General features: G+C 50.1%; 1 protein-coding gene across 1 annotated transcript in view; it reads left to right on the top strand.

Annotated features, from left to right (window-relative positions):
- Positions 1-24903, top strand: part of LOC137373269 (probable voltage-dependent R-type calcium channel subunit alpha-1E) — a 1486297-nt gene that overhangs the window by 1219068 nt on the left and 242326 nt on the right. Inside the window, exons 23-25 of the mRNA XM_068038118.1 lie at positions 5822-5951; positions 15745-15804; positions 18168-18274. Coding sequence (XP_067894219.1) covers positions 5822-5951; positions 15745-15804; positions 18168-18274 — 297 coding nt within the window. The remainder of the gene's footprint in view (positions 1-5821; positions 5952-15744; positions 15805-18167; positions 18275-24903) is intronic.

The following is a 24903-nucleotide window of genomic DNA, read 5'->3' as shown; positions in this document are numbered from 1 at the left end:
ATATGAGTTAATTAAGCAATGCCAGCATGGCTTTGTTAAGGGCCAATTGTGTTTAACTAGCTTGCTTGAGGTTTTTAATGAGGTAACAGAGAGGGTGCTGAGGGTAATGCTGTTGATGTGGTTTACATGGACTCTCAAAAGGCATTTGATACAGTGCCACACAACAGACCTGTGAGCAAAGTTATAGCACATGGAATAAAAGGGACAGGAGAAATATGGATATGAAATTGGCTGAGTGACAGGAAACAGAGAGTAATGGTTAATGATATTTTTTCAGACTGAAGATAGATATATTTCTTAATGCCAAAGGGATATGGGGAGAAAGCGGGAACAGGGTACTGAATTAGACGATCAGCCATGATCTTTTTTGAATGGTGGAGCAGGCTCGAAGGGCCAAATGGCCTACTTCTGCTCTTACTTTTCTATGTTTCTATGTTTATAGTGGACCACCCCAGGGGTCAGTGTTGAGACCCTTGCTCTTCCTGATATATATTAATGACCTAGATCTTGGTGTACAGGGTACAAATTCAAAATTTGCTGATGATATGAAACTTGGAAGCATTGTGAATGTGAGGAGGATAGTATAGAACTTCAAAAGGACATAGACAAGTTGGTCGAATAGGCAGACAAGTGGCAGATGAAATTTAGTGCAAAGAACTGTGAAGTGATTCAGTTTGGAAGGAAAAACATGGTGAGACAATATAAAACAGAGGGTGCAATTCTAAACAGGGTGCAGGAGCAGAGGGACCTGGTTGAATATGTGCTTAAATCATTGAAGGTGGTAGGGTAGGTTGAGAGAGCCATTAATAAAACATAAAGTATCCTGGGCTTTATTAATAGGGGCATAGAGTACAAAAGCAAGGCAGTTCTGATAAACTTGTATAGGACAGTGGTTCGGCCTCAGTTGGAGCATTGTGGCCAGTTCTGGGGACGACGCTTTAGGAAAGATATGAAGTCATTAGAGAGAGTGCAGGAAAGAGTCACAAGAATGGGCCAGGGAATTTCAGTTATGTAGATTGATTGGAAAAGTTAGGGCTGTTTTCCTTAAAGAAGAGAAGGTTGAGAGGAGATGTAATAGAAGTATTCAGAATCATGAGGGGTCTGGACAGGGTGGATAGGGAAAAACTGTTCCCACTGGTGGAAGGACCAAGAGCAAGACAGCACAGATTTAAGGTAATTGGCAAAAGTAGCAACGGTGACATGAGGAAAACATTTTTCGTGCAGCGAGTGATTAGGATCTGTAATGTAATGCCTGAGAGTGTGGTGGAGGCAGATTCAATTGAGGCCTTCAAAAGAGAATGGAATTGTTTTCTGAAAAGGAAGAATGTGCAGGGCTATGAAGAGAAGGTGGGACCGCCTCCTGAGGTCCCCAGCATCACAGATGCCTGTTTTCAGCGAATTTGATTCACTCCACGTGATATCAACAAACAGCTGAAGGCACTGGATACTGCAAAGACGATGGGCCCTGACAACATTCCAGCAATAGTACTGACGACCTGTGCTCCAGAACTTGCCGCGCCCTTACCCAAGCTGTTCCAGTACAGCTACAACACTGGCATCTACCCTGCAATGTGGAAAATTGCTCAGGTATGTCCTGTACACAAAAAGCAGGACAAGTCCAACCTGGCCAATTACGCCCGCCCCATCAGTCTACTCTCAAACATCAGTAAAGTGATGGAAGGTGTCATCAACAGTGTTATCAAGTGGCACTTGCTCAGCAATAACGTGTTCAGTAACACTCAACTTGGGTTCCGCCAGGGCCACTCAGCTCCTGACCTCATTACAGCCTTGGTTCAAACATGGACAAAAGAGCTGAACTCCACAGGTGAGGTGAGAGTAACTGCCCTTGACATCAAGGCAGTATTTGACCGAGTATGGCATCAAGGAGCCCTAGCAAAACTGGAGTCAATGGGAATCAGGGGGAAAGCCCTCCGCTGGCTGGAGTCATACCTAGTGCAAAGGAAGATGGTTGTGCTTTTTGGAGGTCAATCATCTCAGTACCAGGACATCACTGCAGGAGTTCCTCAGGGTAGTGTCCTAGGCCCAACCATCTTCAGCTGCTTCATCAATGACCTTCCCTCTATCATAAGGTCATAAATGGGGATGTTCACTGATGATTGCACAATGTTCAGCACCATTCGTGACTCCTCAGATACTGAAGCAGTCCGAGTCCACATACAGCAAGACCTGGACAACATTCAGGCTTGGGCTAATAAATGGCAAGTTACATTCACACCACACAAGTACCAGGCAATGACCATCTCATACAAGAGAGAGACTTTAATGATCTTCCCTTGACATTCAATGGCATTACCATCGCTGAATCTCCCACTATCAACATCCTAGGGGTTACCGTTAACCAGAAACTGAACTGGACCAGCCACATAAATACCATGGCTACAAGAGCAGTCAGAGGCGAGGAATCCTGCGGCAAGTAACTCACCTCCTGACTTTCCAAAGCTTGTCCACCATCTACAAGGAACAAGTCAGGAGTGTGATGGAAGGCTCTCCACTTGCCTGGATGAGTGCAGCTCCAACAACACTCAAGAAGCTCGACATCATCCAGGACAAAGCAGCCCACTTGATTGGCACCCCATCTACAAACATTCACTCCCTCCACCATCGACGCACAGTGGCAGCAGTGTGTACCATCTACAAGATGCACTGCAGCAACGCACCAAGGCTCCTTAGGCAGCACCTTCCAAACCCGCAACCTCTACCACCTCGAAGGACATGGGCAGCAGATGCATGGAAACACCATCACTTGCAAGTTCCCGTCCAAGTCACACACCATCCTGACTTGGAACTTTATTGCCGTTCCTTCACTGTCGCTGTGTCAAAATCCTGGAATTCGCTTCCTAACAGCACTGTGGGTGTACCCGCACCAGAAGGACTGCAGCAGTTGAAGAAGGCAGGCATCACCATCTTTTCAAGGGCAATTAGGGATGGGCAATAAATGCTGGCCTGGCCAGCGAAGTCCACATCCCATGAATGAATAAGATAAAGTGGCCCTCGGTAAATTGCTTCTTTGGAGAGCCAGTGCAGAGACAATGGGCCAAATGGTCTCCTTTTGTGCTGTAACACTTCTGTGATTCTGTGATTAACAGTTTGATTTCCATGTTTTATAACTGCTGTCTTTTCATCACAATCTATTTATTACCTTACCAGGGCCTTTCCATTCCCTATGACCCTCTCTTTTATCATACAGCAAATCTTCCAAATTAAATACTGCCACAGACGGCCTTATACAATGCCTGTGAACTCTGTGAATTTTCTCCGAGACCTCAGCCTTGATTAAATCCTGTCTCCCTGCATGTAAGGCATTCAAATGTGCAGAAAAAATTGAACTAATTGTCGTACCTTCTAGAACAGGAGGTCCGTCACACAGTAACAGAAGGCAAGTTGGGATTCTGCCCATTGACCAATTGATAGGGACGATATCCCCAAACCATCTGAAGTGAATTCTTTTAATGAACTTCCCAGGACAGGGTGATTGTCAACTTGCATTTGGTTGGTCAGCTAAGATTTTATGCAGTATTTCATCAATGAAAGGACTTTCAGCTGTAGTATTCATAACCATAAAGTTCATGTTTTCACACATATCTCTGAAATCATCATTATCAAACTCCCCTCCATTATCAGTCAGAAACTTAGCTGGTACCCCAAGCCCAGTCCCTATCCATTTCTCCATAAATTTTATTAATAATCATCCCTTTGTCCTTGCTATGTATTATTGTGGAAATAAATTTGATTGCCAGATCTATAAAATGCAGAATGCAATCATTTCTGTCATTGTCCCTTACCTTTTAAATCCATGACAACTTCCTCATTCAAATCACATGCTAATGGAAGGCTTAAAATAGGAGATGAATACGTCCTCCGATAACTTTTTACAGATTTCACACTTCTCACTAATCTCTTCTTTTAGTCCCATATACTCTTCACCAACCACACCTGCACCCTTTAGCAGGGTTTTTAATCTTTGACAAGAAGGGTGAGCAAATTGTCTGTGTAACGTCCATTTGTGCCTTCTTCATAAAAGGTTTACTCAACAGTCGAGGTATCTGTCTAGAGACCATGGCAGTGCTGATAAAGTAGATTACTCCAGCTATTTACATGGAATTACTACTCTCTTTAGTGAGCTCAATGTGTCGTTATCACCAAACTTAAAGCAAGTGGTACTTTTATACTCCTTAACCTTGTGTTGCTCCTCACTACTGAGTGAATCCAGACAACATTTTAACCATCTGTTCCACATACTGTCCACATACAAGCACTGTCTAGCACAGGACCATTGAATGCATCGCGGCTAACACATTCATCACAGGACTAAAACTCTTTGTGACTGGTGCAATTCATTCAGATTCATCATTATCCTCCTCTTCTGCCTTATAATTCTGTCATGTATCATTTCAAGGACCCTGCCTCTCCTCTTTCCGCCGTTCATTGCTCACCTGAAGCATCTACTAACTCTTCCTTGGGCATTCCTGGAATTCATTTGCCTATTATTGCTGTTCCAATTCTGGCTTCTGCTGCAAATGCTAGACCTGCTAAGTGTGCGTTTATCCTCAATCCACCTCTCTTTAACTCTTCCATTGTACTGATGCCTGCATCGAGTATCTGGATCATTTCAAAACCTGCCGATCACTGAATCCTGAATTCTTTGTCACCGCAGAATGCTCTCCTTGTTCTACCATGGCTGCAGGAAATGACTGTTTTCCTAGGAATTTTAAGGAAGCAGACATCTGACCCAATACGGAGTCTTTTTCCAAGAACTGAAACCCAGATAGAACCAAGAGCCAGTCCATATGAGACACCTTAGCACAATCCAGCTATTGAAATGTTAACACTGAACCAGGGATCTCCAGATTGAATTTCCTCAATCTTTTATACAGTCTGTTAAAGTCCTGATATACTCCTCCATTCAGTATCCATCTGTTTTCCGAAATCTATCAAAGTCCGACCAAGCCTCATGTGCATTCAATAGGTCATCTTTCTTGTAAATTTCATCCACGAGTTCAAACAGAAGATCCAACCCTTCCTCAGTATCCAATTGACGAGCACCCAACGGACAAAATACTTTACTTCTGGTAGGAAGTGACAACGCCAAGGTGCCAAGGATACCTTGTTTCCTCTTAGATAGAGATGTAAACCTGTGTGCACATATACACTTCATTCTTCCATATAGTTCAGACTCAGAGAACACCGGAGGGTAATCGGACCCTAACAATTTGCACTTGCGTTCTGGCATTTTCCGCAACAGTCCCTGGGATTTCATTTTTCTGTGTGAAAAATTTTTCTTCGTTTTCTTCATCAACCATCCCTTGCTACCATGTTATATTCCAGAAAGCTAGTTGTTGAATGATGAAACTGGAGCCAATCATTACTCAGTCTTGCATTTGTTCACAGTATGAAGATTACAAACTAGCTCCTTACTCAAACCAACCAGCAGCCTCAGTAAATGTGTCCTTATATATGCTCTTGTAAAACAGCCATTAACACCCCTCCACCTGCAAATAATTAAACACAATTGATATACGATTATCAGTAAGGACCTATGGTGGAGAGTGGACACCCTGTAGGGAATATTCAAAAAGTAGGCAAAAAGGGGAGGGTTGGGGGAGGTGGGGTTGAGGGCTGGAGTGGGGCATGCAGCTGGCCGCTTTTAGAATTTCAAGGCCAGTCTGGTGCAATTTTCAGTTTGGCCTTTAACTGGGTGAGCAGACCACCCCATCAATTGTGGGAGGGAGGATGTTTCAATATGCGGGAGTTCAGAAGCGGTATTTCCACAGTAACTGTTTGTTCTTCTTTGGCTCGGCAGGGTGCGCAGGGCGTGTCACTTCATCGTCAACCTGCGGTACTTTGAGATGTGCATCCTGCTGGTGATCGGAGCCAGCAGTATAGCTCTGGCGGCAGAGGATCCCATCAACAAAGACTCAGAGAGGAATCGGGTAAGATGTGGTGACTGCCACAGGGTGAGGATGCTGGACTGGCAGGCATGGTGCTAACTTCACCAAGGGAGGCTGCTAGGGCTCTGAACATCACCTCTGGGATTATCCAGCATTGGCCTGGAATCTCTGCATGAATATCCAGCACACTGCAGTCTATCACCGCAGTAAAAAAAGACTGTTAGCACAGCACAGAGAGTTTAATATTAATGTAACAGAATCTATTACATCTGTTGGAGGGTGATTGAGTTTCGGGACATCAGCTGCAGGATGATTCAGGCTCTGGTCCCTGACTAAGCTACAGACCCTCAAGTACCTCCCCTTTGAAGATAATTGAGTCTGGAGTGGAGGGGGACATGTCCCAGTCAGGTGAGTGTGAAAGGGGAGGTTCAGGAGATGCAGCTGTTGAGAGAAGCTGAGAGTTGAAGAACTTGATAGATGTCTTTCATAATGTGCTTCAAGTTTTGTGCATTCTTTGGAGTTTGGATTTCTTTTTTAATTTGTTCATGGGATGTGGATGTTGCTGGCAAGGCCAGCATTTATTGCCCATCTCTAATTGCCCTTGAGAAGGTGGTGGTGAGCTGCCTTCTTGAACTGCTGCAGTCCATTTGGGGTGGATACACCCACAATGCTGTTAGGAAGGCAGGTCCAGCATTTTGACCCAGCAACTGTGAAGGAACGGCGATATAGTTCCAAGTCGGGATGGTGTGTGGCTTGGAGGGGAACTTGCAGGTGATGGTGTTCCCATACGTCTGCTGTCCTTGTCCTTCTAGCTAGTAGAGGTCACAGGTTTGGAAGGTGCCCACTATCCAATGGTTGGCTTCATACATGTGGCCAAAGAGTGGTTTCAACCAGCCAGGATCATGGAGTTATTGGTAACAGACTGCTATCTATGAGCCCTTCCACCCCAAATCAGTGGGTAGGTTAAGGGGACCCAGCCAGTCCAAGAGTTAATCGTTCTGGTGAGAAGGCAACTAGATGCAGTGGAACTGGTCGGATGCCCAATATTCTGCAGATAATGTAACCCCGAATCCAAAGAATGGGACTGGATCCTGGATTGAAAGAAACTCGAGAGGGCATGGGGGTGCTGAAGAGCAGCACAATTTATGGTTACAACCCATGCAACTACAAACCCTGAAGAAATCAAGGAGAATGTCCCAATGTTACCGATATGATGAGTGTGGCCATGGAGTGGCACACTGCCCAAACCAGAAGAAGCCCAGGGAATGCAGCCTCTTGGAACCCGGAGGTGTCAGCAGGGATTGCCTGAGTTAGGTAGTGTAGCTTGTGAGCTATGAGGAGACTGCTGACCCTTTCCTCGAAACAATAGAAACAATAAACATTAATAGAAAGGAGGGGATAGCCCTTACTAACTCAGAGTGCAGTAACCATGGTTTCCTCAACTCTAGAAAGGCATTTCTTTCCAGACCAGGTAGCTACAAGAGAAGTGATGTGTTTAGAGGGGGATATATTCTCATATCCCAACACCTGGGTCAAGTGGAAGTGAAGGGAGTTGCCCTGGAAGTAAAGGCTGGAATACTAACCAAGCTTTCTCAGCCTGTAATATTGGGGAGGGATTTCCCAGGGTTTAATATCCTGATCAAAAGGAAGGGAAGGGATCCAGAGTACTGACAAGAAAGGTGGCAGGGTGACAGAATCTCCTAAGTGTTTCCCTTTTCAGATCTCAAGTTGTAGCAGAGGTCCAGGAATCCCAGAAAAACAAAAGGGGACAAGGGGCAGAAGGAAACCTCGGCAGAATTTGAACACACATTTGTGAAGTCTTTGCAAAAACATAGTGAGATGATGGCCAAACTGACCACCCAGGAATCTCTGAACTGCCAGGTCTCACCGAACGATTTGAAGAGCTGGAGGATCCCCACAAAATTCTGCAGAAAGTGCAGGAGGAACTGTAGGGTAAACTCAGGATAAACTCAGGATAAACGTAGCCACCAGAAGATTGGCAATTGCAGCCTCCTGGCTGAGGTGGAAATCCTGTGTAAGTAAGCACTGATGACAGGAGCAAGTATTCACCCTTCTCACTGACAGGGAAGAATAGCAGATAAAACACAATAACGAAGAGCAAAAGTCAAATGATCTGACGAGTAGAGTGGTCTTGCTGAAGAGACTTCACGGGGTAGAAGAGACTGAAAGTGACACAACAAAACACAACAAAGAACAGCACAGCCTCTGAGACACCTGGAGCAACAATAATAAAAGCAAAAAACCGCGGAGGCTGGAAATCAGAAATCAAAAAAGGTGTTGAAAATACTCGGCAGGTCTGGCAGCATCTGTGGAGAGAGAAGCAGAGATAACGTTTCAGGTCGATGACCTTTCATTAGAACTGGCAAAGGTTAGAAATGCAATAGGTTTTGAGTAAGTAAAAGGGAGAAGGACGGATGAAGAGCAAAGGGGGAAGGAGTGTGATAGGGCAGAGGGTGGGAGAGATTAAATGACAAGTATGTCACAGAACAAAAGGCATATGAAGGGGTAATAATAATGACAAAACATTTGACCAGAGAGAGTGTTAGTGAGATAATAGTGAACAGCTCTGTCTGAAAGCAAAAACATGAAAAACAAGTTTAAGATGGACACGGGTAAAAAAGGAGACGTTTATTGACAGCGCAACCATAGATGGCGCACGACTGGCAAATGCTGCATCATTGACTGCAATATCACTTTCAGCGACGTTTCAGGGAGCTGCCAGTAACAAAGATGGTGCTGGTTAATTTGACACAAAATACAAACCATTTCACCCCCTCAATGGCCACTTCTCTTCCCCACTCTCACCCGTGATTACCACTTTTCTTCACCGGTCCATCCCACCCCTGGCTGCTCACCACACCCTCCCACCGTTCCCGACTGCTCACCACTCCCTCCCGCTGTTCCCGACTGCTCACCACTCCCTCACGCCGCTCCCGACTGCTCACCACTCCCTCACGCCGCTCCCGACTGCTCACCACACCCTCCCGCTGTTCCCGACTGCTTAACACTTCCAACTGCTCACCACTCCCTCCCACCGTTCCCGACTGCTCACCACTCCCTCACGCCGCTCCCGACTGCTCACCACTCCCTCCCGCCGTTCCCGACTGCTCACCACTCCCTCCCGCTGTTCCCGACTGCTTAACACTTCCAACTGCTCACCACTCCCTCCCACCGTTCCCGACTGCTCACCACTCCCTCACGCCGCTCCCGACTGCTCACCACTCCCTCCCGCCGTTCCCGACTGCTCACCACTCCCTCCCGCTGCTCCCGACTGCTCACCACTCCTTCCCGTCGTTCCCGACTGCTCACCACTCCCTCCCGCTGTTCCCGACTGCTTAACACTTCCAACTGCTCACCACTCCCTCCCACCGTTCCCGACTGCTCACCACTCCCTCACGCCGCTCCCGACTGCTCACCACTCCCTCCCGCCGTTCCCGACTGCTCACCACTCCCTCCCGCTGCTCCCGACTGCTCACCACTCCTTCCCGTCGTTCCCGACTGCTCACCACACCCTCCCGCCGTTACCGACTGCTCACCACTCCCTTCCACTGTTCCCGACTGCTCACCACTCCCTCCCGCCGCTCCCGACTGCTCACCACTCCCTCCCGCCGTTCCCGACTGCTCACCACTCCCTCCCGCTGTTCCCGACTGCTTAACACTTCCAACTGCTCACCACACCCTCCCGCTGTTCCCGACTGTTTCACACTCCCGACAGCTCACCACTCCCTCCCACCGTTCCTGACTGCTTAACACTCCCGACTGCTCACTGCTCCCTCCCGCCATTCCCGACTGCTTAACACTCCCGACTGCTCACCACACCCTCCCGCTGTTCCCGACTGTTTAACACTCCCAACTGCTCACCACTCCCTCCCGCTGTTCCTGACTGCTTAACACTCCCGACTGCTCACTGCTCCCTCCCGCCATTCCCAACTGCTCAACACTCTCGACTGCTCACCACTCCATCACGCTGTTCCCGACTGCTTAACACTCCCGACTGCTCACCACACCCTCCCGCTGTTCCCGACTGTTTAACACTCCCGACTGCTCACTGCTCCCTCCCGCCATTCCCGACTGCTTAACACTCCCGACTGCTCACCACACCCTCCCGCCGTTCCCGACTGCTTAACACTCCCGAATGCTCAACACTCCCTCCCGCTGTTCCCGACTGCTTAACACTCCCGACTGCTCACCACACCCTCCCGCTGTTCCCGACTGTTTAACACTCCCGACTGCTCACCACACCCTCCCGCCGTTCCCGACTGCTTAACACTCCCGAATGCTCAACACTCCGTCCCGCTGTTGGCAACTGCTTAATGCTCCCGACTGCTCACCACAGCCTCCCGCCGTTCCCGACTGCTTAACACTCCCAACAGCTCACCAGTCCCTCCCGCCGTTCCCGACTGCTGAACACTCCCGACTGCTCACCGCTCCCTCCCGCTGTTCCCAACTGCTTAATGCTCCAGACTGCTCACCACACCCTCCCGCCGTTCCCGACTGCTTTACATTCCTGACTGCTCACTAATCCCTCCCGCCGTTCCCGACTGCTTAACGCTCCCAACTGCTCACCGCTCCCTCCCGCCTTTCCCAACTGCTGAACACTCCCGACTGCTCACCACACCCTCCCGCCGTTCCCAACTGCTTAATGCTCCCGACTGCTCACCACTCCCTCCCACCGTTCCAGACTGCTTAACACTCCCGACTGCTCACCAGTCCCTCCCGCCGTTCCCAACTGCTGAACACTCCCAACTGCTCACCGCTCCCTCCCGCCTTTCCCAACTGCTGAACACTCCCGACTGCTCACCACACCCTCCCGCTGTTCCCAACTGCTGAACACTCCCAACTGCTCACCGCTCCCTCCCGCCTTTCCCAACTGCTGAACACTCCCGACTGCTCACCACACCCTGCCGCCGTTCCTGACTGCTTAATGCTCCCGACTCACCACTCCCTCCCACTGTTCCCAACTGCTTAACACTCCCGAATGCTCAACACTCCCTCCCGCTGTTCCTGACTGCTTAACACCCCCGACTGCTCACCACACCCTCCCGCCATTCCCGACTGCTTAACACTCCCGACTGCTCACCACACCCTCCCGCCGTTCCCAACTGCTTAACACTCCCGAATGCTCAACACTCCCTCCCGCTGTTCCTGACTGCTTAACACCCCCGACTGCTCACTGCTCCCTCCCGCCATTCCCGACTGCTTAACACTCCCGACTGCTCACCACACCCTCCCGCTGTTCCTGACTGCTTAACACCCCCGACTGCTCACTGCTCCCTCCCGCCATTCCCGACTGCTTAACACTCCCGACTGCTCACCACACCCTCCCGCTGTTCCCGACTGCTTAACACCCCCGACTGCTCACTGCTCCCTCCCGCCATTCCCGACTGCTTAACACTCCCGACTGCTCACCACACCCTCCCGCTGTTCCTGACTGCTTAACACCCCCGACTGCTCACCGCTCCCTCCCACCGTTCCCAAGTGCTTAACGCTCCCGACTGCTCACCACTCCCTCCCGCCGTTCTCAACTGCTTAACGCTCCCGACTGCTCACCACTCCCTCCCGCCGTTCCCGACTGCTTAACACTCCTGACTGCTCACCACTCCCTCCCGCCGTTCTCAACTGCTTAACGCTCCCGACTGCTCACCACTCCCTCCCGCCGTTCCCGACTGTTTAACACTCCCGACTGCTCACCACACCCTCCCGCCGTTCTCAACTGCTCAACACTCTCGACTGCTCACCACTCCATCACGCTGTTCCCGACTGCTTAACACTCCCGACTGCTCACCACACCCTCCCGCTGTTCCCGACTGCTTAACACTCCCGACTGCTCACTGCTCCCTCCCGCCATTCCCGACTGCTTAACACTCCCGACTGCTCAACACTCCCTCCCGCTGTTCCCGACTGCTTAACACTCCCGACTGCTCACCACACCCTCCCGCCGTTCCCGACTGCTTAACACTCCCGAATGCTCAACACTCCCTCCCGCTGTTCCCGACTGCTTAACACTCCCGACTGCTCACCACACCCTCCCGCCGTTCCCGACTGCTTAACACTCCCGACTGCTCACCACACCCTCCCGCCGTTCCCGACTGCTTAACACTCCCGAATGCTCAACACTCCCTCCCGCTGTTCCCGACTGCTTAACACTCCCGACTGCTCACCACACCCTCCCGCTGTTCCCGACTGCTTAACACTCCCGACTGCTCACCGCTCCCTCCCACCGTTCCCGACTGCTGAACACTCCCGACTGCTCACCACTCCCTCCCGCTGTTCCCAACTGCTTAATGCTCCCGACTGCTCACCACTCCCTCCCACCGTTCCAGACTGCTTAACACTCCCGACTGCTCACCAGTCCCTCCTGCCGTTCCCAACTGCTCACCGCTCCCTCCCGCTGTTCCCAACTGCTTAATGCTCCAGACTGCTCACCACACCCTCCCGCCGTTCCCGACTGCTTTACATTCCTGACTGCTCACTAGTCTCTCCCACCGTTCCAGACTGCTTAACACTCCCGACTGCTCACCACTCCCTCCCGCTGTTCCCAACTGCTTAATGCTCCCGACTGCTCACCACTCCCTCCCACCGTACCCGACTGCTTAACGCTCCCAACTGCTCACCGCTCCCTCCCGCCTTTCCCAACTGCTGAACACTCCCGACTGCTCACCACACCCTCCCGCTGTTCCCAACTGCTTAATGCTCCCGACTCACCACTCCCTCCCACTGTTCCCAACTGCTTAATGCTCCCGACTCACCACTCCCTCCCGCTGTTCCTGACTGCTTAACACTCCCGAATGCTCAACACTCCCTCCCGCTGTTCCTGACTGCTTAACACCCCCGACTGCTCACCGCTCCCTCCCACCGTTCCCAAGTGCTTAAGACTCCCGACTGCTCACCACTCCCTCCCGCCGTTCTCAACTGCTTAACGCTCCCGACTGCTCACCACTCCCTCCCGCCGTTCCCGACTGCTTAACACTCCTGACTGCTCACCACTCCCTCCCGCCGTTCCCGACTGCTTAACGCTCCCGACTGCTCACCACTCCCTCCCGCCGTTCCCGACTGCTTAACACTCCTGACTGCTCACCACTCCCTCCCGCCGTTCTCAACTGCTTAACACTCCCGACTGCTCACTAGTCCCTCCCGCCGTTCCCGACTGCTTCACACTCCCGACTGCTCACCACACCCTCCCGCCGTTCCCAACTGCTTAACACTCCTGACTGCTCACCACACCCTCCCGCCGTTCCCGACTGCTTAACACTCCTGACTGCTCACCACTCCCTCCCGCCGTTCTCAACTGCTTAACACTCCCGACTGCTCACTAGTCCCTCCCGCCGTTCCCGACTGCTTCACACTCCCGACTGCTCACCACACCCTCCCACCGTTCCCAACTGCTTAACGCTCCCGACTGCTCACCACACCCTCCCCCCGTTCCCAACTGCTTAACGCTCCCGACTGCTCACCACACCCTCCCGCCGTTCCCAACTGCTTAACGCTCCCGACTGCTCACCGCTCCCTCCCGCCGTTCCCGACTTTTTAACACTCCCGACTGCTCACCACTCCCTCCTGCTGTTCCCGACTGCTTAACACTCCCAACTGCTCACCATTCCCTCCCCCCGTTCCCAACTGCTTAACGCTCCCGACTGCTCACCACACCCTCCCGCCGTTCCCAACTGCTTAACACTCCCAACTGCTCACCATTCCCTCCCACCGTTCCAGACTGTTTAACACTCCCGGCTGCTCACAACTGCTCACCGCTCCCTCCTGCTTCCGACTGACCAACGCTCCATCCCGCCGCTCCTGACTGCTCGCTGTTCTCTCTCTGCATTAGACCAAATATGGAGTGGGTAACACCTCCGCTCAGTCCGCAAGCATGACCCCGATTTCGAGGTTGCTGGCCATTTTAATTCACCCCCCTGCTCTCATGCCAACATTTCGCTCTTGGGTCTGCTCCAGTGTTCCAGTGAACCTCTACACAAGCTCGAGGAACAGCATCTCATCTACCAATTAGGCACTCTACAGCCCTCAGGACTCAACATTGAGTTCAACAACTTCAGAGCATGATGGTTAAAAAAAAAGTTAAACTTGTTTTTCATGTTTTTGCTTTCTGACAGAGCTGTTCATTATTCTGACACGCACTCTCTCTTTGGACTAATGCTTTGCTTTTTACGACAACTATTAGCACTCCCTTTGCCTTTGTTCGATGACATCTTGGTCATTTAGTCTCTCCTGACCTCCACCCTATCACACACCTTCCCTTTGGTTCATTTTCCCTCCCCTTCCCCCTATCACTTGCTCAACACCTATTACATTTCTAACCTTTGCCAGTTCTGATGAAGGGTCACTGACCCGAAACGTTAACTCTGTTTCTCTCGCCACAGGTGCTGCCAGACCTGCCGAGTGTTTCCAGCACTTTCTGTTCTTATGTTACATATTATTGCTAATAATAAAACTGCACTAGAAATGGAGTGACTAACATGCTAACAGAAGCAGCTGGGGGGAGGGGTGGTTAAAGGTGACCCGAAGAAAACTGAGGATGAGTACATTGAGCCTGAGCAGAAGTCGAAGCTTCCGAAGCACAATTGTTGGAAGGAATCAGAAACAAGATTCTCAAAACCAGGCGACTGAGGAAGGTGAGACCATGAGCAGAGAGACTGAGACTCGAAGGGGCAAGAATTCAAGAGCTGGGTGCAGAAGTTCAGCCACCGAAAGAGAATGTTCCTCAATTCATGAACTGTGGGAACCAGTTTCTCTCAATTGCTGACTGATTCTTACATTCCCTGGAAAAGATTCCGACGAGAAGCAAAACATCTAACATGCAATCTCTGGCAAGAAGTGCTTGAGATGCACAGAGAAAGAAACTCTGTATTGGAGAGATGTCCGCCAGCTGTGCAGGAGTTAAATATGAGGAGTTACTGCATCCTCTGGCTGAAGAAGAAAAAAAGGGGCAAAACAATGGTTCCAAGAAAATTATCAACTAACTGGAGAGGTGGTACTACCACAGAAACAGCAGCAGCCATTGCACATTCTGCTAATTCCTGACTATAGGAATACCGATGCCTTTGCCCATGTGTGCTGCCTCATGGTGTGTAGCAGGGTGATTGAGGGCTGCTATGTCAGCCACAGGCAGATCAGGGCTCTCGTCCCCCCGAGTAAGGTTTTGGCCCCATTAAGAAATTGCCCTTTCGAGATAATTAGACCTGAAGTTGGAGGAGACTTTTCCCAGCCCGTTGGGGATAAAATGGGACGTTGGAGTTGAAGAGCAAAAATGCATATTGTGTGACTTGCTTCGCATTATGTACATTAAAAAATAGTGTTTGGAAGTTGGATTAATTAAGGACTCCCATTTGTAAAAGAACAATGGTAGGGCCCTGTAACAAAACAGCAAACAGAGTCTATAACGACAGAAAAATGCAGTGATTGGAGGATAGTTGCATAAAAATTGTGTGTAAAGATCAATCCCAGTCACTTACAGTAGTTCTGTGCATGTGTGTCCCCTGTATCAATTGGTTTCCACCTATAGTTCCTATAGAGTGGGCCTTTTCAATCTGAATGTTGGCGTGCTGTTGGGCAGACCCCTGACAGATAGGAAATGAGAAGGTCTGTACTGCAGGTATCTCTGGGCATGAGTTCAGGACCAGCAAGGTCGAGTTTGAGGCCTGGTGGCCAGATGCCATCTTGACCTAATGTTGAGGGAGAAGGGAAAGGGAGAGACCTAAGTGAGAAACATGAAAAGGAGACTCTGAAAGTACAGGGAGTGGTTGATGTGATTTGTAACAATGTGTCCTCCAGTTCACTGGGTGTCTCTCTCCCTCTCTCTCAGGTGCTCAGGTACTTTGACTACGTGTTCACGGGAGTCTTCACCTTTGAGATGGTGATAAAGGTAAAATAATTCATGACTGAATTCTAAGCTCAACTCCGCCCTGCCTAATCCCTGGCTGTGTATATCCACAACCCTTATACACACAACATGCAAATTCAACAAATCCCACTTTCCTGGTCTAACTTCCTGAATTTCACCCAGACGTCCAATCCCTCTACACCTCCGTCCATCACCAGGATGTCCATTCCCTCAACACTTCCATCCCTCACCAGGACGTCCACTACCTCTACACCTCTGTCCCTCACCAGGATGTCCAGTCCCTCAACACCTCCATCCCTCACCAGGATGCCCACTCCCTCAACACCTCCATCTCTCACCAGGATGTCCACTCCCTCTACACCTCCGTCCCTCACTAGGATGTCCAGTCCCTCAACACCTCCGTCCCTCACCAGGATGTCCACTCCCTCTATACCTCTGTCACCTCACCAGGATGTTCACTCTCTCAACACCTCCGTCCCTCACCAGGATGTCCACTCCCTCTATACCTCTGTCCCTCACCAGGTCCCTATATTTGTCCCTTGACTAGCAGATCAATCGGTCCCACCCAAGTAGCTTGGCTCAGTGGGGAGCACTCTTGCTTCTGAGACAGAGGATTGTTGGTTTGAGTCTCACGCCAGTGACCTGAGCCCAGTATCTGGGTCACCATCTCCAGTGCAGTACTGAGGGAATGCTGCATGGTCATGGGGGACGCCTTTCAGATGAACATTGCAGTTGGATGTAAAAGATCCCACGGTGCCCTTGTCAATATTTAACTCTCACTGAGCACTTAAGACAGACGATCTGGTCTTTATCTCATTGCTGCTTGTGGGATTTTGCTGTGCCCAAATTGACTCCCCCATTTCCTAAATTACACCTCAAACTCCTTCATTGGCTGTAAAGCGCTTTGGGACATCCTGAGGTTGTGAAGGGTGCTATAGTAATGCACAAATTATCTTTCAGTACAGCCATCCTCTGAGGTGCCACTATGAGTTTAATACCTGGGGAAAAAATGGTCTTAACCCAACTATTTCATGATAATATTTCGGGGTAGGTCTGCCACTTTTACCTACACGTGATTCTGCACCCACACAATGTTCATTGAAAAAAAAAACCAAGGGCCCATTTCCAGGAACACACCAGGCACCACACATCTCATCTCAATAATCAGAAAGCCAATAAAATTCAGGAAACATTAAGTAAAAGGGCAGGAAACAATCTGAGCAATGGACAGCAGGCACCATGGCTTTGCACAGGAGATGTCCAACCTCATTCATCCTTTCAAAATAACATCCCATTTTGACAATGAGAGAGCCGCAAGATAGTTTCTATTCCAGAAAGCTTGTTGTTGAAGGATGATGCTGGAGCCAATCTTTACTCAGTCTTACATTTATTTTACAGAGTAAAGGATTACAAACATGTAGCTCCTTATTCAAAACCTATACTTAGTTTCAGTAAGTGTCTCCTTATGTATCAAGTCAGACCCTAATTAACACCCTCCACCTGCATATAATTAAACACAATTGCTCTGGAATAACAGAGAGCACCTTCAGTTCTGAGGGTCTTGGAGTTCAAGGTCAGCAGCAGGGTAAGACATGGACAAGTCCCGAGCTAAATGCACAAACACACTTATTCGTGTAGCATCCCTAACATAGCAAGAATGTCCTCACTTGCTTCACAGCATAAAAAGGAAAGGGGGGAAAAGCAGGAGCGGTGATCAAAAGTTTAGTCAAAGACATGGACTTTAAGGAGCATCTTAAAAGAGGAGAGAGACAGAGAGCTTTAGAGAGGCAATTCCAGAGTATAGGGTTTAGACAACCCACAGTGCTTAGCAAAGGGGACAGGAAGTGCACAAGAGTTGAGCGATGGGATGGGGAGATTGTAGGGCTGAAAGAGAACACAGAGGTCAGGAGGACTGAGGCTATGAAGGAATTTAAACATGAGGATGAGAATTTTAAATTGGGGGCTTTACCAGACTGAGAGCCAATGTAGATCGGTAAGCACAAGTGTGATGGTGGACGGGACTTGGTGCAGGTTAGAATCTCGTGCATTCCTCTTTTCCATCACCTCACCATTGACAGCCCATATTTTCGAGTCTCTAATCTCTACAATTCCCTACCTACACCTCTCCACCTCTCTAACTCTCTCTCCTCGATTAAAACATTCCCTAAAACCTGCCTCTTTGATCACCTGTCCTGATATCTTCGTATCTGGCTCAGTGTTAAATGTTGCCCAATAACACTCCTGTGAATGATCTTGGGGAGTTTTACTACATTTAAGGTGCTGTATAAACACAAGTTGTTGTTATTTTTTAAGAATTAAAAACTGACGGCGATGAAATGTGAATCTATCGTTGACTGCTAATTTTGGTGTGATCCTTTCTCTAGATGATAGACATCGGTTTGATATTCCATGAAGGCTCATACTTCCGGGACATTTGGAACATTCTGGATTTCATTGTCGTGAGTGGGGCGCTGGTCGCATTTGCATTCACGTAAGTGACTGACGGCAATCAGAATAGATCTGTTGCTGCTTCAGCTTAGGTTACAGGGTGTTGATGAAGAGGGCAGGCCAAAGGTTACAACTGTGGGGGAAGTGGGTAGATACAGAGTAAAGCTCCTGCTCCACTGTCCTATCAAACACTCTCAGGACAGGTACAGCACAGGGTTAGATACAGAGTAAAGCTCCTGCTCCACTGTCCTATCAAACACTCTCAGGGCAGGTACAGCATGGGGTTAGATACAGAGTAAAGCTCCCTCTACACTGTCCCCCCCATCAAACACTCCCCAGGACAGGTACAGTACGGGGATTAGATACAGAGTAAAGCTCCCTCTACACTGTCCCATCAAACACTCCCAGGACAGGTACAGTACGGGGGTTAGATACAGAGTAAAGCTCCCTCTACACTGTCCCCCCATCAAACACTCCCCAGGACAGGTACAGTATGGGGATTAGATACAGAGTAAAGCTCCCTCTACACTGTCCCCCCATCAAACACTCCCCAGGACAGGGACAGTACGGGGATTAGATACAGAGTAAAGCTCCCTCTACACTGTCCCATCAAACACTCCCAGGACAGGTACAGCACAGGGTTAGATACAGAGTAAAGCTCCCTCTACACTGTCCCCTATCAAACACTCCCCATACAGGTACAGTACGGGGGTTAGATACAGAGTAAAGCTCCCTCTACACTGTCCCCATCAAACACTCCCCAGGACAGGTACAGTACGGGGTTAGATACAGAGTAAAGCTCCCTCTACACTGTCCCCCCATCAAACACTCCCCAGGACAGGTACAGTACGGGGATTAGATACAGAGTAAAGCTCCCTCTACACTGTCCCCATCAAACATTCCCCAGGACAGGTACAGCATGGCGTTAGATACAGAGTAAAGCTCCCTCTACACTGTCCCCATCAAACACTCCCCAGGACAGGTACAGTACGGGGTTAGATACAGAGTAAAGCTCCCTCTACACTGTCCCCATCAAACACTCCCAGGACAGGTACAGTACGGGTGTTAGATACAGAGTAAAGCTCCCTCTACACTGTCCCCATCAAACACTCCCCAGGACAGGTACAGTACGGGGATTAGATACAGAGTAAAGCTCCCTCTACACTGTCCCCCCATCAAACACTCCCCAGGACAGGTACAGTACGGGGATTAAATACAGAGTAAAGCTCCCTCTACACTGTCCCCATCAAACATTCCCCAGGACAGGTACAGCATGGGGTTAGATACAGAGTAAAGCTCCCTCTACACTGTCCCCATCAAACACTCCCAAGGACAGGTACAGTACGGGGGTTCGATACAGAGTAAAGCTCCCTCTACACTGACCCCCATCAAACACTCCCCAGGACAGGTACAGCACGGGGGGGGGTTAGATACAGAGTAAAGCTCCCTCTACACAAAAGAAAAAAAAAGGAAAAAAAAACAGGGTTAGATACAGAGTAAAGCTCCCTCTACACTGTCCCATCAAACACTCCCAGGGCAAGGACAGCACAGGATTGGCTGGGCAATTTGGTGCACTTCCTGCCTGGAATCAGGGGAGCAGCTGCATCTGTGCTGCTGCAACTGCAGAGTGGAGAGAGGTGACTGCAGGAACTGGGGAGAGGTGACTGCAGAGCGGAGAGAGGTAAACGCAGAGCGGAGAGAGGTGAACGCAGAGCGGAGAGAGGTGAACGCAGAGCGGAGAGAGGTGAACGCAGAGCGGAGAGAGGTGAACGCAGAGCGGAGAGAGGTGAACGCAGAGCGGAGAGAGGTGAACGCTGAGTGGAGAGAGGTGAACGCAGAGTGGAGAGAGGAGACGGCCGAGTGAAGAGAGGAGACTGCAGTGAGTGAAGAGAGGAGACTGCAGTGAGTGAAGAGAGGTGAATGCAGAGTGGAGAGAGGTGAATGCAGAGTGGAGAGAGGTGAATGCAGAGTGGAGAGAGGTGAATGCAGAGAGGTGAACGCAGAAAGCAGAGAGGTGAATGCAGAGAGGAGAGAGGTGAATGCAGAGAGGAGAGAGGTGAATGCAGAGAGGAGAGAGGTGAATGCAGAGAGGAGAGAGGTGAATGCAGAGAGGAGAGAGGTGAACGCAGAGAGGAGAGAGGTGAACGCAGAGTGGAGAGAGGTGAACGCAGAGTGGAGAGAGGTGAACGCAGAGTGGAGAGAGGTGAACGCAGAGTGGAGAGAGGTGAACGCAGAGTGGAGAGAGGTGAACGCAGAGTGGAGAGAGGAGACGGCCGATTGGAGAGCGGTGACTGCAGTAACTGGAGAGAGGTGACTACAGTAACTGGAGAGAGGAGATTGCAGAGTAAGAGAGGTGAATGCAGTAACTGGAGAGAGGAGATTACAGAGTAAGAGAGGTGACTACAGTAACTGGAGAGAGGAGATTACAGAGTAAGAGAGGTGACTACAGTAACTGGAGAGAGGTGAATGCAGTAACTGGAGAGAGGAGATTGCAGAGTAAGAGAGGTGACTACAGTAACTGGAGAGAGGTGACTCCAGTAACTGGAGAGAGGAGATTACAGAGTAAGAGAGGTGACTACAGTAACTGGAGAGAGGTGACTACAGTAACTGGAGAGAGGAGACTGCAGTAACTGGAGAGAGGAGACTGCAGTAACTGGAGAGAGGTGACTGCAGTAACTGGAGAGAGGTGAATGCAGTAACTGGAGAGAGGAGATTACAGAGTAAGAGAGGTGACTGCAGTAACTGGAGAGAGGAGACTGCAGTAACTGGAGAGAGGTGACTGCAGTAACTGGAGAGAGGTGAATGCAGTAACTGGAGAGAGGTGACTGCAGTAACTGGAGAGAGGTGACTGCAGTAACTGGAGAGAGGTGACTGCAGTAACTGGAGAGAGGTGACTGCAGTAACTGGAGAGAGGTGAATGCAGTAACTGGAGAGAGGTGACTTCAGTAACTGGAGAGAGGAGATTACAGAGTAAGAGAGGTGACTGCAGTAACTGGAGAGAGGAGACTGCAGTAACTGGAGAGAGGTGACTGCAGTAACTGGAGAAAGGTGAATGCAGTAACTGGAGAGAGGAGATTACAGAGTAAGAGAGGTGACTACAGTAACTGGAGAGAGGTGACTACAGTAACTGGAGAGAGGAGACTGCAGTAACTGGAGAGAGGAGACTGCAGTAACTGGAGAGAGGTGACTGCAGTAACTGGAGAGAGGTGAATGCAGTAACTGGAGAGAGGAGATTACAGAGTAAGAGAGGTGACTACAGTAACTGGAGAGAGGAGACTGCAGTAACTGGAGAGAGGAGACTGCAGTAACTGGAGAGCGGTGACTACAGTAACTGGAGAGAGGTGAATGCAGTAACTGGAGAGAGGAGATTGCAGAGTAAGAGAGGTGACTACAGTAACTGGAGAGAGGTGACTCCAGTAACTGGAGAGAGGAGATTACAGAGTAAGAGAGGTGACTACAGTAACTGGAGAGAGGTGACTACAGTAACTGGAGAGAGGTGAATGCAGTAACTGGAGAGAGGAGATTACAGAGGAAGAGAGGTGACTACAGTAACTGGAGAGAGGTGACTCCAGTAACTGGAGAGAGGAGACTGCAGTAACTGGAGAGAGGAGACTGCAGTAACTGGAGAGAGGTGGCTGCAGTAACTGGAGAGAGGAGACTGCAGTAACTGGAGAGAGGTGACTGCAGTAACTGGAGAGAAGATTACAGAGTAAGAGAGGTGACTACAGTAACTGGAGAGAGGTGAATGCAGAGTGGAGAGAGGTGAATGCAGAGTGGAGAGAGGTGAATGCAGAGAGGTGAACGCAGAGAGGAGAGAGGTGAACGCAGAGAGGAGAACGCAGAGAGGAGAGAGGAGAACGCAGAGAGGAGAGAGGTGAACGCAGAGTGGAGAGAGGTGAACGCAGAGTGGAGAGAGGTGAACGCAGAGTGGAGAGAGGTGAACGCAGAGTGGAGAGAGGTGAACGCAGAGTGGAGAGAGGAGACGGCCGATTGGAGAGCGGTGACTGCAGTAACTGGAGAGAGGTGAATGCAGTAACTGGAGAGAGGAGATTGCAGAGTAAGAGAGGTGACTACAGTAACTGGAGAGAGGTGAATGCAGTAACTGGAGAGAGGAGATTGCAGAGTAAGGGAGGTGACTACAGTAACTGGAGAGAGGTGACTACAGTAACTGGAGAGAGGTGACTCCAGTAACTGGAGAGGGGAGACTGCAGTAACTGGAGAGAGGTGACTGCAGTAACTGGAGAGAAGATTACAGAGTAAGAGAGGTGACTACAGTAACTGGAGAGAGGTGACTGCAGTAACTGGAGAGAAGATTACAGAGTAAGAGAGGTGACTACAGTAACTGGAGAGAGGTGACTACAGTAACTGGAGAGAGGTGAATGCAGTAACTGGAGAGAGGAGATTACAGAGTAAGAGAGGTGACTGCAGTAACTGGAGAGAGGTGACTGCAGTAACTGGAGAGAAGATTACAGAGTAAGAGAGGTGACTACAGTAACTGGAGAGAGGAGATTGCAGAGTAAGAGAGGTGACTGCAGTAACTGGAGAGAGGTGACTGCAGTAACTGGAGAGAAGATTACAGAGTAAGAGAGGTGACTGCAGTAACTGGAGAGAGGTGACTGCAGTAACTGGAGAGAAGATTACAGAGTAAGAGAGGTGACTACAGTAACTGGAGAGAGGTGAATGCAGTAACTGGAGAGAGGAGATTGCAGAGTAAGAGAGGTGACTACAGTAACTGGAGAGAGGTGAATGCAGTAACTGGAGAGAAGATTACAGAGTAAGAGAGGTGACTACAGTAACTGGAGAGAGGTGACTGCAGTAACTGGAGAGAAGATTACAGAGTAAGAGAGGTGACTACAGTAACTGGAGAGAGGAGATTGCAGAGTAAGAGAGGTGACTACAGAATGGAGAGAGGTGACTGCAGTAACTGGAGAGAGGTGAATGCAGAGTGGAGAGAGGAGACTGCAGAGTGGAGAGAGGTGTCTACAGTAACTGGAGAGAGGAGACTGCAGTGAGTGCAGAGAGGAGACTGCAGTGAGTGCAGAGAGGAGACTGCAGAGTGGAGAGAGGTGACTGCAGAATGAAGAGAGGAGACTGCAGTAACTGGAGAGAGGAGACTGCAGAGTGGAGAGAGGAGACTGCAGAGTGGAGAGAGGAGACTGCAGAATCGAGAGAGGAGAGTGGAGAGAGGAGACTGCAGTAACTGGGGAGAGGAGACTGCAGTGAGTGGAGAGAGGAGACTGCAGTGAGTGGAGAGAGGAGACTGCAGTGAGTGGAGAGAGGAGACTGCAGTGAGTGGAGAGAGGAGACTGCAGTGATTGGAGAGAGGAGACTGCAGTGAGTGGAGAGAGGAGACTGCAGTGAGTGGAGAGAGGAGACTGCAGTGAGTGGAGAGAGGAGACTGTAGTGAGTGGAGAGAGGAGACTGCAGTGAGTGGAGTGAGGAGACTGCAGTGAGTGGAGAGAGGAGACTGCAGTGAGTGGAGAGAGGAGACTGCAGTGAGTGGAGAGAGGAGACTGCAGTGAGGGGAGAGAGGAGACGGCAGTGAGGGGAGAGAGGAGACGGCAGTGAGGGGAGAGAGGAGACTGCAGTGAGGGGAGAGAGGAGACTGCAGTATGGAGAGAGGTGAATGCAGAGTAGAGAGAGGAGACTGCAGTAACTGGAGAGAGGAGACTGCAGTAACTGGAGAGAGGAGACTGCAGTAACTGGAGAGAGGAGACTTCAGAGTGGAGAGAGGAGACTGCAGTAACTGGAGAGAGGAGACTTCAGAGTGGAGAGAGGAGACTTCAGAGTGGAGAGAGGAGACCTCAGAGTGGAGAGAGGTGAATGCAGTAACTGGAGAGAGGAGACTGCAGTAACTGGAGAGAGGAGACTATAGAGTGGAGAGAGGTGACTGTAGAGTGGAGAGAGGTGACTGTAGAGTGGAGAGAGGTGACTACAGAATGGAGAGAGGTGACTACAGTAACTGGAGAGAGGTGAATGCAGAGTGGAGAGAGGTGAATGCAGAGTGGAGAGAGGTGAATGCAGAGAGGTGAACGCAGAGAGGAGAGAGGTGAACGCAGAGAGGAGAACGCAGAGAGGAGAGAGGAGAACGCAGAGAGGAGAGAGGTGAACGCAGAGTGGAGAGAGGAGATTGCAGAGTAAGAGAGGTGACTACAGTAACTGGAGAGAGGTGACTCCAGTAACTGGAGTGAGTGGAGAGAGGTGACTGCAGTGAGTGGAGAGAGGAGACTGCAGTGAGTGAAGAGAGGAGACTGCAGTGAGTGGAGAGAGGAGACTGCAGTGAGTGGAGAGAGGAGACTGCAGTGAGTGGAGAGAGAAGACTGCAGTGAGTGGAGAGAGGAGACTGCAGAGTGGAGAGTGGTGAATGCAGAGTGGAGAGTGGTGAATGCAGAGTGGAGAGAGGTGAATGCAGTAACTGGAGAGAGGAGACTGCAGTAACTGGAGAGAGGAGACTGTAGAGTGGGGAGAGGTGACTGCAGTGAGTGGAGAGAGGAGACTGCAGTGAGTGGAGAGAGGAGACTGCAGTGAGTGGAGAGAGGAGACTGCAGAGTGGAGAGAGGAGACTGCAGAGTGGAGAGAGGTGACTGCAGAGTGGAGAGAGGCGACTGCGGTGAGTGGAGAGAGGAGACTACAGTGAGTGGAGAGAGATGACTGCAGAGTGGAGAGAGGAGA

The sequence above is a fragment of the Heterodontus francisci genome, chromosome 8 (assembly GCF_036365525.1).
Source record: "Heterodontus francisci isolate sHetFra1 chromosome 8, sHetFra1.hap1, whole genome shotgun sequence".
Classification (NCBI taxonomy): Eukaryota; Metazoa; Chordata; class Chondrichthyes; order Heterodontiformes; family Heterodontidae; genus Heterodontus; species Heterodontus francisci.
The sequence above is the reverse complement of the archived record's forward strand: the minus strand, read 5'-3'. Positions and strand labels throughout refer to the sequence as shown.